This window comes from Antechinus flavipes, chromosome 6 (genome assembly GCF_016432865.1).
Source record: "Antechinus flavipes isolate AdamAnt ecotype Samford, QLD, Australia chromosome 6, AdamAnt_v2, whole genome shotgun sequence".
Lineage (NCBI taxonomy): Eukaryota > Metazoa > Chordata > Mammalia > Dasyuromorphia > Dasyuridae > Antechinus > Antechinus flavipes.
In genome coordinates, this window is record NC_067403.1 from 254,919,898 (window position 1) to 254,932,364 (window position 12,467).

General features: G+C 55.7%; 1 protein-coding gene across 2 annotated transcripts; it reads right to left on the reverse strand.

Annotated features, from left to right (window-relative positions):
- Positions 1 to 795: 795 nt before the first annotated feature.
- BAD (BCL2 associated agonist of cell death) lies at positions 796 to 9,462 on the reverse strand. Of its 2 annotated transcripts, none has more exons than XM_051966026.1 (4): positions 9,322 to 9,462; positions 5,834 to 5,985; positions 1,568 to 1,791; positions 796 to 1,349 (listed from the first exon to the last, which is right to left on the reverse strand). In XM_051966026.1, the coding sequence occupies exons 2-4, from the start codon at positions 5,955 to 5,957 to the stop codon at positions 1,224 to 1,226; spliced, it is 474 nt and encodes a 157-aa protein (XP_051821986.1). In that variant the 5' UTR covers positions 5,958 to 5,985; positions 9,322 to 9,462; the 3' UTR covers positions 796 to 1,223. The 2 variants fall into 2 exon arrangements, with proteins under 2 accessions (XP_051821986.1, XP_051821985.1); XM_051966025.1 differs by lacking the exon at positions 9,322 to 9,462 and adding an exon at positions 8,260 to 8,372.
- Between the last annotated feature and the right edge of the window lie 3,005 nt (positions 9,463 to 12,467).

Sequence of the window (12,467 nt, forward strand, 5' to 3'; positions counted from 1 at the left end):
GCTGCCGGATCCCACTCTCTTTTTATAGATTAGGAAAAAGTTGTTTTTGCCTTTCTCCACAGGTCTGGCACAGTACTTGGCAAGAGGCCATTAGTTACTAGCTTGGGAGACAATCTTTCCTAATTTATTTTACAGATACGGAAACTGAGGCAGAGTTAAGTGAGTCACACAGATTCTGAGGCCAGATTGTAACTCAGAGTCTTCCTAACCCCAGGCCCAGCCTTCTACCTGTGGCACTAACCGGCCGCCCAAGGAGACAGAACAACCCGTTTCAAGCTCTTTCTGCGACCTTAGCCGGCTAGAGTCAGTTTGTTCCTCTGAGATAAGACTGGGGGTTAGAGGCCTCGAGGTCCCCTCCAGCTCTAGAGTCACCTCATCCTTAGGGTAGAGTCTTTCTGGTAAAGGATGTTTCATTGTCGGCAGTGTGCGGGGAAGCAGACACCCCCTCCCCCCAGGCTTCCTCCTCCATAGGGCTTATATAAGCAAATACAAGGGACTGACCAGGCCAAGTCCCCAAAGGCCCGTTCTCTGCTCACTTTGGAGGGTGGGGGGGAGGGAAGGAGCAATCCCAGAAGGCTTCTCGGCAGAGTAGCACCTAAACCGACAAAAAAGGACCCGACATTCTAAACTGGTTCAGTCTGGCCGAAACCAATAGGGCCTGAAGCTGAAGGATGTCAGGCCAGGAAATGGGGAGCCACGGCAGGTTCCTGAGCTGCAGAGTGAGGCTCGGAACACCAGGGACACGATCCGGTGTCAGCCCAGCCTCAGACGCGGGAGGAGAAGCAGGAGACACAATAACAAATGACTCGGCTTTTATTGCCACTTTTACATAGAGAAATCCTAGAGTCTGCTACAAGAGCAGCTCCCCGGGGGAGAAGTGGTTAATCTCGGCTCTGACCACGGCGCAGGCGCAACGAAGCCCCGCCCCCGAGCCGATTGTTAGGGGAGGATCGGGAAGTCTAGTTGCAGCCTCTTCCGGCGACCATGTTGGCTGTGGGCAGAAAAAGCCTGCCCGCTGTCGCGATGCCGGCGTCCTGGCTCCCCAAAGAATTCGCACGGCTCTGGCAAGATCCTAGTCACGCCACGGGCTCTCTGATTCCCTGAACTTTTACGCCTGCTCTCGGCCCCGGTAAGTCGGGGCAGAGCACTTCCGCCCTTACCCAACATGGCCGCCAAACTACTTCAGGGATGGGGTGCGTGTTAAGAGGGGGAAGGGGTGGGGGTCAGTGGGAAGGACCGACGCTCCCTTTCCCCAAATTCCGCCCGAACCAAGACTGGAAGGTGCGGGTCCAGCCATGGCTCCGACGCATCTGGCTCGCAGTGCCTGCGCTCTTCGGGCGGGGAAGTCCCTGCAGGGGACGGGAGGGGGACAGAAAACAAGAGCAAAGGTTTAAGATTGGCCATTTCGAGCATTTGTCCCGCCTCCCACCCAACTTCCGGCACTCCCCTTTCCCCTCGCTTCCATCCACTCGTTTTCCCCTCCCACTATCCCAGAGCGCCCTTTCGGAAGTTCTCGACTACAACGACCAGCATGCTCTGCGGCCACCGGGGCGCCCCCTACGGGTACCTTGAAGGTGCAATGGAACTCGTCGCTCATCCTGCGCAGCTCGCTGCCATAGTGCCGCGCCGCCCAGAGGATAGGGGGCGCTGAGCTGGAGCGGCCCCGGAAGAGGCCGCGCTCTTCCTCCCCCTCGGACCGCTCTGCCTCGACCTCCGCTTCGGGGCTCGCCTCCCGGGAGCCCTCCCGAAGTGGGGGGTAGGAGATCAGGCGAGGCCTGCCTGCGCCTGCGCCTGCAGAGGAAGCCGAGAGCGCCATTCATCCCTTTCTTCCCGTAGTCATCCACTTCCCCACTGTCATTAGTTCTCCCCCACAATAACCTCTCCAAGGCCTCCATCGCTTGTGTTGAAGCATTTCAGGAGCCCACTTCACTCATCTGATGTAAACTGTCACTCTCACACCCTCAACACATCCATCCAACGGGAGGCGCTGCCTTCTGGCCTGCTGCCTCTTCTGCCTCTCCTTCCCTTCCCCTCACCTACCCTTGAAACTGCCTTTTCTTCCTAATCTGCACTTATTAGGCACCTACTGTGTGCCCGGTACCATGTGGTAAGGGCCGAGGATGCAAACAGAGGGAAAAAGCAGCCTCGTGTCCTCACGTCTGGCTTAGTCTACACCGCCCGCCTCTGCGAGCTCCAGCCCCTTCTTTGCCGCCTCTATCCCGAGGTCCTTAGTCTCATCTGGACCTTGTCATTAACTCCCCGACTGATTTCCTCAGAGACCTCTCCCTACCACGTGCACAAGACACCTTCCAGGGAAAATCTGAGGGGCTCCTCTCCACGCAGCCCCCTAACTCATCTTGCACTTGGAGTCCGCTCACACCCCTGTGACGTCATGTGATTTGGGGGTCCCCTGACCTTGGGGCTTCTATTCCAGGGGTCTTCTGCCCTGTCTATCTGAAGACCACCCTTAATTCCTCTAGAGCTCACTTCCCAGCCTACCCTCCGACACGGAATGAACATCTATGATGGAAAGCCGTGTAAATGTATCTCCTCACTTCAGTCTCTTTACTGGATTTGAACCCTTGTCCGCTCAAAACTGGCATCTCATTGCTTTTAATACCCTGCCCCTTGACTAGCAGATGGCTTCAGGCTCTTTTGAGATACGGGTCTGGGACTTTTGGGGTCCCCCTTCTCAACCTCGACCCCCGCACCTGACAATATGCTAGTTAACTGTACTTACTTATTCCAGCTTTTCGGGGGGGAGCCAAAGGATGACTTTGCATTTAATCCTATTGAATTTCACCACCCCTTAGGGGTCCCCATAAACCTTTCAGGGGTTGCCAGGGTCAAAACTATTTTCATAATACTAAGATATCTTAACTTCAAAGATGGTGACTATCGATAAGACCCATATAAACGAAGGCTTTTTGGGGTCTCAGTCATTTTTAAGAGTGTCAAGATCTCCTGAGACCAAAAAGATCGGGAATCACTGCCCCGAATCAGTGTACAAAAAACATTTGTCGGCCCGGGGCCACTCACAGATGCTCAGGGGTATTTTAATGGGGACCTGGTACAGTACCATTGGACGAATGGCAACAACTCTATCATGATGGCAATCCAACCAGTTCTAACGCCATCTAATTACATCATCCTGAAAATTCAGATCTCTTCTCTTCTACAAGAAGAGCATCGACCCTTTATCAAAAAAAGGCTTTGCTCGAAAACTGGCAAAACTGACCACGGGAATAGACAATGTTGGAAGAAAGTGCACTGGTGCATTGTTGGTGCAGCTGTGAAGTGATACAACCATTCTGAAAAGCAATAAAGAATGATGCAAATCGGGCGACTAAATCGTCTGTACCCTTTGACCCAGAACTACTCCACTGTTTACCGTATACCCCAAAGATGTCATTGACAGAAAGAAAGGCCCTCTAAAGACCCCACTTTTTCCAGCAATACTTACCCACTGAGAAGAAGTCTCACAAAGGGGAGCGCACTCTACATTAACTACTGATACACATAAGGAATACAGAGAACACGGTCTGATGGCAAGTGATCAGTCGGGTGAATGATATACAAAACGATTACAATGAAATAAATGAAAAGAACAACAATCAAAATAATCCAATGATACAGGGCAAAGCTGGCCCCAAGGAAGAGAGAGGAGAAGATGGAAGAGGCAGAGGTGGGGGGCTAGGGGTACGGAATGGTGTACGTGGTAAAACATTTTTTGATGCACTGCTTGGTTTTGCTGAATTTTTTTCCTCTTCCTCTCAAAAATAATAATAAATAAAATATAAAATAACAAAACATTTTACAAAGGACAGTTCTCTGGATGTGGGTGACAAAAACAAAAGATATAAACATCTTATATACTTCATCGTATTATTAAATATGTTATAAACATATTTATTACATTTGTATTTTGCTGTGGCCTTTATAGGACCACAGACCTAGAGCGGGAAGGGCTCTCAGACTCATCTGCTCCTCATAATGCCCTTCAGAGCTGACTGCTATTATCACTCCCATTTTACAAAGGAGAAAACTGAGGCTTTCAGACCTGGGACTTGCCTAGGGTCACAACTGGGCAGTGTCAAAGGCAGGATTTGAAACCACGTCTCCCAGATCCATTCTCTGTTTCACGGTGCCTCCCCTGACTTAAATCCGGGGCTCCTGCTGCAAGGATGATGGTCATCCCGCCGTGGGATCGCCCCCTCCTCAAAAAGCTAGCGGCTTAGGCCCAGCAGAGCCTTCTTGGACAAGGTGGACTTTGGTTTGAGGGAAGGGAGGCTCATGGGTGGGGTGCTCAACAGAAACCATTATCTCCCGTCCTCCTGCTCTCAGCTGAAAACCTCAAGACAGGGGATCTGCCCAGCCCCCGACCTCAGTCAGAGGAGGGAAGGCCCAGATGACAAGGGGGAGGGGGAAGGGGGCTGCTCTCCTAAAGAAAGACCCGAGTTCCAATTCACCTCTGACAGCGTGTGGCCCCGGCCTGAGGAGGAGAGTACCCGCCCCTGCAAGGCAGCTTGGAGATCCTGAGTTCTGCTACTTGAGGGGCTCTGAGCCCCTCTCGGCCCGTGTCCTGCCGAGGCAGGGGAATCTTGGGCCAAAAAAAAGAAGTGTCGGGTGCTCTCAGGTCGGACTCCAAGAAGATGCCCCTTTCCTGTTCCTCCCCCTCCTCCTCTTTATCAATTTTATCAAAAGCTTAGCTTGAAAAAAGATAAAACTGACAAGCGGGAATAGACAACGTGGGAAGGAGTGCACTGGTACATTGTTGGTGGAGCTGTGAAGGGACATAGCTGCCCCTCTGCTGCCCAGCTCCCATCCTCTTCCTTCTCATTCTTTCTTTCCTTCCCCCCGCTTCCTTCTCCTTTTCCTCCTCTCCCTGCTGCTCTTCTTCTCCCCTCTCCCCTGCGTTACACCTGCTCTTCCAGTCCCAGGGGAGCCCATAGGGTGTGGGGACAGTCCAAGGAACTAAGAGCCTGGGCGGAAGAGCTCCGTTGGGCTGGCGGCCACCGTGGAGGGTGAGCTGTGCTAGGTGCCGGTCAGCCAACCCAGCGAGGGGGCCTGAAGTCCCTGGGCCTTCGGGAGACAAGGGACTTTGGTGAACTTGTATAAATGAAATAAGGATAAAGGAGATTGATCTTCATTCACTCAGCAAGCCAGAGTGCTGGGGAGGGGGAGGCACCTCTCACTGTTTCCCAGCATCCTCGGCCCCCAGACCCCCGCGCTCCCCAGCCTCTGTGACCTCACCCAATCGGAATGCAAGCCCCAGGCCGTCCGGGCCCAAAGGTTTGCAGAGCGAACAACAGGTTGGGCGTGGAGGGCGGGGAGCTGGCAGCTGCCTTCTTCCTGGGGCCGCCCCTCGATTTGGGGCTGACCAGAGCTAGGACAGGTGACCCAGGAAAAGGCCCCGCGGGCGGGCCCGAAACACAGGTCCCGGGACTGCACTGGGAGGTCCGAGGGCAGCGGAGTGCTGGGCTTTTCCAAGCCCCGTCCCTGGTGCCTCGGGAGCAGGGGGCTGGGTTTCTTTGAGATATAAGCCAGAGAAGGTGTGTTGGGCACAAATGGCTAAGCCAGGCCCTGGCCCTCAGGTAACAGTGACCCCTGCTCCTGCTGACTAGCTGGGAGATGCTAAGGCTCAGTTTTCCCATCTGTAAAATGGAGATGAAAATAGCCCCAACTTCTCCTGGGCAGCCCCAAAGTCTCAGTGCGGTTTTAAAGCTCGTTAGGAGCTGGACAACCTTGGCCAGCCTACAGGCGGGGCATTCGGAGCCCTGTGGGATGGCAGTGACACCACAGAGAGGCGGGGGGTGGGGGTGGACGCACTTACCCTCATGGTGGTGGGCTCCAGGTGCTGCTCGGTGTCCTGGCCTGAGCGGGGCGAGGCTGGGGGCAGTGGAGGCAGAAGGGTCTTCTCCGGGCTCACTCGGCTCAAACTCGGGGATCTGAAACATGCTCACAGGGTGGGAGGCATCCTCCGGCCTGGGGAGGAGAGAGGAGGTGGGTGGCTGGGGGCAGGGGAAGGGGGGGAAGCCAGAGCCCTGAGGGAGAAGGAAGAGGCCGCTAGGTGCCATGGGGGAAGCAGGAGAGGAAATTCCGAGGAGGACCAGCTGGGTTCCTCTGTCCCTTGGCACCTGCTCGGCTCCAGCACTGTTTCTAACCTAATAGAAATGATTAGAAGGTAACAAGACATGGTCAGAGCCTGGGCGAGCCTTGCCTTCCCATCCTGCCCCTGATCCTAACTAGCCGAGTGACTCTGGGCAGGCTAAAGATGGCCGGCCATCCGCCTCCATGAGCGGGGCTCTCAATGTCACAAGCCAGGGACCTCTAGGGCTAAAGGAAACCGAGCCCCAAGGAGGTGAGGTCCAAGGGCAGAGGGAACACCCGGGCTCCCAACGTACTGCTGCCTGACCCCAAGTCCTCTGGGGCCTCCGTTTTCCCATTTATAAGAGGAAGAACATTTTCACGCCCCCACCCCCTCCCGGCCAATGTGTTTGGAGCTGAAGGGGAGGGGGGCACTTTTTCAGTTTTTTGTGCCAGCGCCCTGCCTGTCAAACTGAGCCCAAGCTTAGCCCAAATCCCAGAGGAAGGTGGGCCACGATCATCTCTAAGGCCAGGGAAATTGGACAAGCATCAGCCATCAGTCCCACAGTGGGCGCCCCACGCCCTGGGGTACATGGTCAGGAATGAAGCGTTCCTACTCTAGAAGTGTTCCAGAGAAGGCATCCACAAGGGAGCGTGAGAACCCCCCCTCCCAGAACCCTCCGAGTGAGCCATCGGGGCCTTATCCCGACCCGGCAGGACCCACCGTGCCCGGTTCTGGCCATCACCTCTCTCCCCTTCCCGCTCTAGGAACCATAATCCCGTGGGCTGGACCACTGGGCCCGGAAGTGTCAGTCAACCCACCTTCTGCCCTTCCCAGCCCTCCCTGCGGCCAGTGCTTTCTCCCACTGACCCAGTCAATAGCCCATCAACTGGCACCGGTGCCGGCCTGCTGTCTCCCCCTAGGGCTCCCTGAGGGCCTCTCTCTGTGTATTCCCGGAGGGAGGCTGGGCACTCAGCAGGTGTTTAATAAATGTCTGATGACTGACCCCGGTCAGGGAAGACCACACCTGTTAGGGAGTGTCCTTCTGACATCCTTGTTGGGTCGCTTGGCTCTTGTGACCCATGTGGAGTTTTCTTGGCAGAAACACTGCCATTTCCTCTCCAGCTCATTTTACAGATGAGCAAATTGAGGCAAGCCGGGTAAAGTGACTTACTACCCAGAGTCACACAGCTAGAAAGTCTGGGGCAGGATTTTAGCTTAGCAGATGACAGGCCCGGCACTCCTCTACTATTTCATGTAGCTGCCCCCAGTCCCCAGTAGGTGCTTAATAAATGCTTGTTACCCCCATAATACCCTTGACATTCCAGTTCAAACTGCTACTTCCTGGCTCCCGCTCCCTGGTGATATCAGGGAGGCAACAAGCAATTATGAATTGCCTCCTATGTGCCAGGGCTAAGAGTTTCAGCTATAAAGGCTGAAGGCATGATCCAAGGGGAAGGCGTGAGGGGGGGGGGCTGCCCGCCCCCAGGAATGACTGACAGTTTTTGTGGTCCTGCCTTCGAGCACGTGGGTAGGATTTGAACCCGGGGCCCGCCTGGAGAGCCAGACTCTCTCTTCCTGGGGTACCAAGGTCACATGGGAAGCAAAGGGTCTAGCCCTGCTCCAGGGACTTCCAGGTCAAGGGTCCGGGGCTCCGCCCAGCTCCCTCCAGAAGGCTGAGCCCCGCTAAGAACTCACCTTTCTGCAGCCCGGGAGGAGCTGCCGGCCTCTCCCCACAACCTCGGGGCTCAATTCCACTTTCCCCCATTGGACCAAGGAGGGAACGCGGCCAAGGCCGCCCCCGACAGTAAGCTGGGCCAGGTAACTCAAGTCCAGTGCCCCAAGCGTGGTCGAGGGGGCGCCGGGGAAGGGCTGGGCTGCAACCTACACCGGCAGAGGGGGCCTCCACTCCGGGAGAACCCTTCCCTCCCAGCGGCCCCAGGAGGGGGAGGGGCCAAGCCTAACTTCCCCATTAAACGGAGGGAGAAACTGAGGCTCGGCGGTGGGACCGGGCCGGCTGTGCCTGCATCCCTCTCCATTTCCTTCCCCCAAGGCAGCCCCACGGGCTTCCCTCCCTCCGGACTCCCTCCCTCCCAGTCCCGGGGGTCTGGCTCCCCCGCAGCCCGGCCCGGGCTCGCCCTTGGCTGTGGCCGAGGGTGAAGGAGGCTTACCCGGATGGGCAGCCCCGGACTTCTCTCGCCCTCTCTCCCCGGCTCTCTCACTCTCTCTCTCCCCTCCTCTTTCCCTCCCTCCCGTTTTCGTGGGAGCCCAGCCCCCGTTGCCTGGGTGAGAGAAACTGTCACGAACCTAACCCAATCAGCTCCCGCGATGTCAGCCCGGCTGGGAGGGAGGATGGGAGGAGGGGAAGAAAGAGTGGGGAGGGCCTCCCCTCCCCCACCCCGAGTCCCTGGCTCCTCCCCCCGCCCCTCTCCAGCCCCAGGCCCGGGGCAGGGGCAGGGGCCGGGACCCGGCCGGGCCGGCTTGCCCTCCCTCCCCCCCCGCCCCCCGCCCAGGCCCCTCTGGTTATTCTGGGTATTTTTGATTCTTCCTTCCTTCCTCTGAGCCTGAGCTTGCTTCCTTCGAGCATGGAGAGCTGGGGGGAGGTGGGGGGGGGGTGAGGGGGGGCGGCCGAGATTGCGGGAGCTTCGATTTCAAGCTGCCGGGGCCTCGGTTGTTATTTAATACCGCCCCCTCCCCCTCCAGCGCTGCCGAGCCCAGCCCCCCGAGCCCGCCCCCCCCCCCCTTCCTCCAGCCTGGACTCCCACCCCCTTCCTGGGCTGAGCCTCCTGGATACCTAGTATCCTCTCCCCTTGTGTCGCTTGTTTTTCTCCGCTGAGGGGAAGCCCCCTGAGGGCAATTAACTTTCCCTTCTCAAGCGCTCAGTAAACGCGGCTTGGCCAGCGCGTCCACCGTGTGTCCAGAGGGAAACTGAGGGCCCGGAGGTGAAGACGCTGGCCCAGTCACTTAATTGGGGAGAAGAGGCCGCTGGAACCCCGCGGTCCCCTCCAAAGCCGGGCGGTTTGCCGGGGGTGGGGGAGGGGGGCCTCACTCTCCCTTTCGGGCCCCCACTTGTTCACCCCCTCCTGCTTGGTTCGGCCCAACCCAGAGTACTCCAGTGTGACCCAGTTAACGTCCTCGTCTGAGCGGAGGCCGTCGCGCCTTCCGTTAAAAAACGAGAGCGCCGTCTGGGAACCGTCTTGGGGGTGGAGGCCTTGGGTTCCAGGGCTACCTACCCCACCTTAGCTGTGTTTCTCCAAGCCTCAGTTCCCTCTTCTGTAAAATGGGCGGACCGCCAGGGCGGCTGGGGGGTTGGGGGAATGAGCAAAGGCTACTCGGGAAGCGCTCTCCCCGCCGGCCTCTTGACCCCCTGGCATCCTCAGTGCCAACTGAATCCCACGCTCCACAGGAAACCCCCTCTCCCTCGCTTCCGACTCGGCCTGGAGCTTGTTTGTGCGCGTTCGTTGGCTTGTTTCCCGCAGGTCGTGAGCTCCCCCACCGCGCAGGGGCAAGCCTTAGTTTCCTTTTGTCTCCCCAGCGCTTGGCCCGGGCCTAAGGCACAGTGTTAGCGGACTGACGGAACGACCGTTATAAGAATGGGGGTGAATAATAATAATAATACTTGGTTGGGATCCGTGACTCTCACAACCTCCTGGACCACGGAAGGGGCAGCAGAACGTTGGAAACGGGCCCGTTAAGCACTGAACGAAACCCGAGTCCGAAGGCGGGAATCGTGGCTCCTTGGGAAGGCTGGGGGGGCCTGGAAACGGCCCTTCTGGCTGCGGGCTCGACTAAGACGGCCGAGTGCTTTTGCCGTTTCCTTCTGCAGATCATTTTGTAAATGAGGAAACTGAGGCAGGCAGGATGGAGGGACCTGCTCAGGGTCACACAGCTAGGAAGTGTCTGAGGCTGGATCTGATCGCCCCCTAGAGGCTCATAATAATTATAAGTGTAACCACATGGGACCGCTAGGTGGCGCCATAGTTCGTAAGAACCAGGAAGAATTCCTGAGGTAAAATTTGATGTCAGACACTTCCTAGTGCGTGTGTGAGACCCCTGGTCTAGTCACTTAACCTTGTTGCCTCAGTTTCCTCCTCTGTAAAATGAACTGCAGAAGGGAATGGCGAACCCCTCCAGTATTCTGCCAAGAAAGCCCCAAATGAGGTCACGAAGAGCGGTGGGAAGGACCGAAAGGACTCAACAACAACAGAAAATAGTTCCCCTTCCTCTCTGTGCCTTGGGAGTCCCAAGCGGCTAAAAGACCTCTGGGAAATAAAGGGGAAGGTCCCCGGATGCAAAATAGGCCTTCCCGGCTTTGCCAAGAAGAAGCCATTTACCCTCAGACCGAGTTTCTGGGGCGCAGATCGAGGTCCTGCCTTTGGCCCAGCATCCTTCCCTGTAAAATACCAGGCCCTGAATGGCTCCAACTGCATGGGGCCGGATCATTTTAGGGCAAACAGTCTGTCCAAATTAAAAACAAAACAACCCACAATGATTGAATTTACTGAGTGTAAGACACTGTTGTAAATTCTGGGGGTTCAAAAAAAGGGGAAAAATAATAATTTACCTGCTTTACATTCTCATAGGGGAGAGAAGTAAATCACTGGTGCTTCTTAGGCAATGTCCACAGTAAATTAGGGGTTCACCTCAAGGAAGGCTCTAGCAGCTGCAGAAACCTGGGGAGGTCTGAAAAAGGTGGGGTTGGAGGGCAGTCAGTCAGTCGACAATCATTTATTTATTTTTTAGCTTTTGATTTTCAAAATATATGCATGATTTTCCACATTCCCCCTTTCCAAACCTTGTGTTTTAAATTTTTTCTCCCTCCCTTCCATCGCCCCCTTCCTTAGACAGCAAGTAATCCAATATATTCACTGCACTCACTAGTGTAAAGGCAAAAATAAAGTCCCTGCTTACTGGAAGAGACCACACACACACACACACACACACACACACACACACACACACACACGATATACACAGTGCAAATGGGAGGTTATTCCAGAGGGAATAGAGGCAGGGATGACCTGGAAAGGCCCCTTGCAGAAGGTGGGTTTTGAAATAAGTCTTGAGGGGCAGCTAGGTGGCGCAATGGATAGAGCGCCAGCCCTGAAGTCAGGAGGACCTGAGTTCAAATCTTCTTAACACTTCCTTAGCTGTGTGACCCTGGGCAAGTCACTTAACCCCAATTGCCTCATGGGGAATAAAAGAGTCTTGAAGAAAGGCAGATAAACCAGGAGGCAGAAGTAAGGAGAGAGGGTGTTCCCAGCTCAGATCCGTGCAAGGGCCTGGAGTCTGGAGAGGAGTTATCTTGTAAGAGGAAGTCAGGCGGCCAGTGGAGGTAGATTCCAGAGCAGGACTCCTTAAACTTTTCCCGCTCTCGACACCTTTTCATCGGAAAAACTTTTACAAATCATTCACTACTCATCATAATTTCCCGACTCCCACATTCAGTTATGGGTGGAGGTTTAGGAAGCTGGGTCCTAGAGTCCTATGGAGGTAAAGAAATTGTCACAGACCGGAAGGGACTCTATTGGGGGGATCGAGTGAGGTGTTTTTAGGATGCCGGAGGCACGGGCTCGTTTGCAGGCCGCTGGAAAGGGTCGGGCGACTGGCAGGGACCGAAGAGAAGAAAAGGAGGCTCTGGAGAGACAAGGAACAGCTTCTGGGGAGGGTGGGGAGAAGCAAAGGTTAGCTTTGTGGCAGGGAGAGTTCAGTTCCGATAAGATAGCGCCAGTTGGGATTTCCTCCAGCACCCGCTACCAAAGCACTGGAGCAAAGGAGGCAGAAGGGGGAGCCGTCCGGCCCTGGGGCTTGGCCAGGTGTGGTCGACCACAGGACTCGGAGGCTAGCGGAGAAGCCTTTGTTGAGTTGGTCCAACTAGGGGTGGAGATAAACAGGAAGATCCTGTGCCTGCCATGATCTCATGAGCCATGAGGGAAAAGATGGAACAATGGGATCAAAGAATCTGGGAGTGTGGTGGGTGATGGGAAGGTCAAGGGGATGGCCATCCATCTCTTCTTTGGACAGCTGGGGTGTGACGGAGGCTTGGGTCAGAGAAATTGAGGGAGTTGAGGAACCAGGAAGTTTGGGCCTTTGCGGTGGGAGCATGTTTGGAGTTTCCTAGGATGGGAAGAGATGGGCAGGAGAGAAAGGCTACAAACCTAGCCCAGAATTCTCTGAGGAAACCAGGGCTGGGCATTTGGATAAGTGGAAGGCAGAGTGGAGGCCCTTTCTCAGGGTGGGCTTTGAATCAGGAAGCAAGGGCCAGAGCTCTTCTCCTGCCTGCACTTGGCCAGCCTCTGAATTAAGGCGCCCAAGCAAAGAAGCCCCTAAACTACGGGTCCTTGCCCTAGCTGAAAGAACACAGCAGGCCTCCAGCTCA

Coding starts and splice junctions, on each gene's coding strand:
- BAD (XM_051966026.1), bottom strand. CDS start 5,957: ATGTTTCAGATCCCCGAGTTTGAGCCGAGTGAGCCCGGAGAAGACCCT. Junction 1,792..5,833: donor TGGAGCCCACCACCATGAGG/GTAAGTGCGTCC, acceptor CTTCCTCTGCAG/GCGCAGGCGCAGGCAGGCCT. Junction 1,350..1,567: donor AGTTCCATTGCACCTTCAAG/GTACCCGTAGGG, acceptor CGTCCCCTGCAG/GGACTTCCCCGCCCGAAGAG.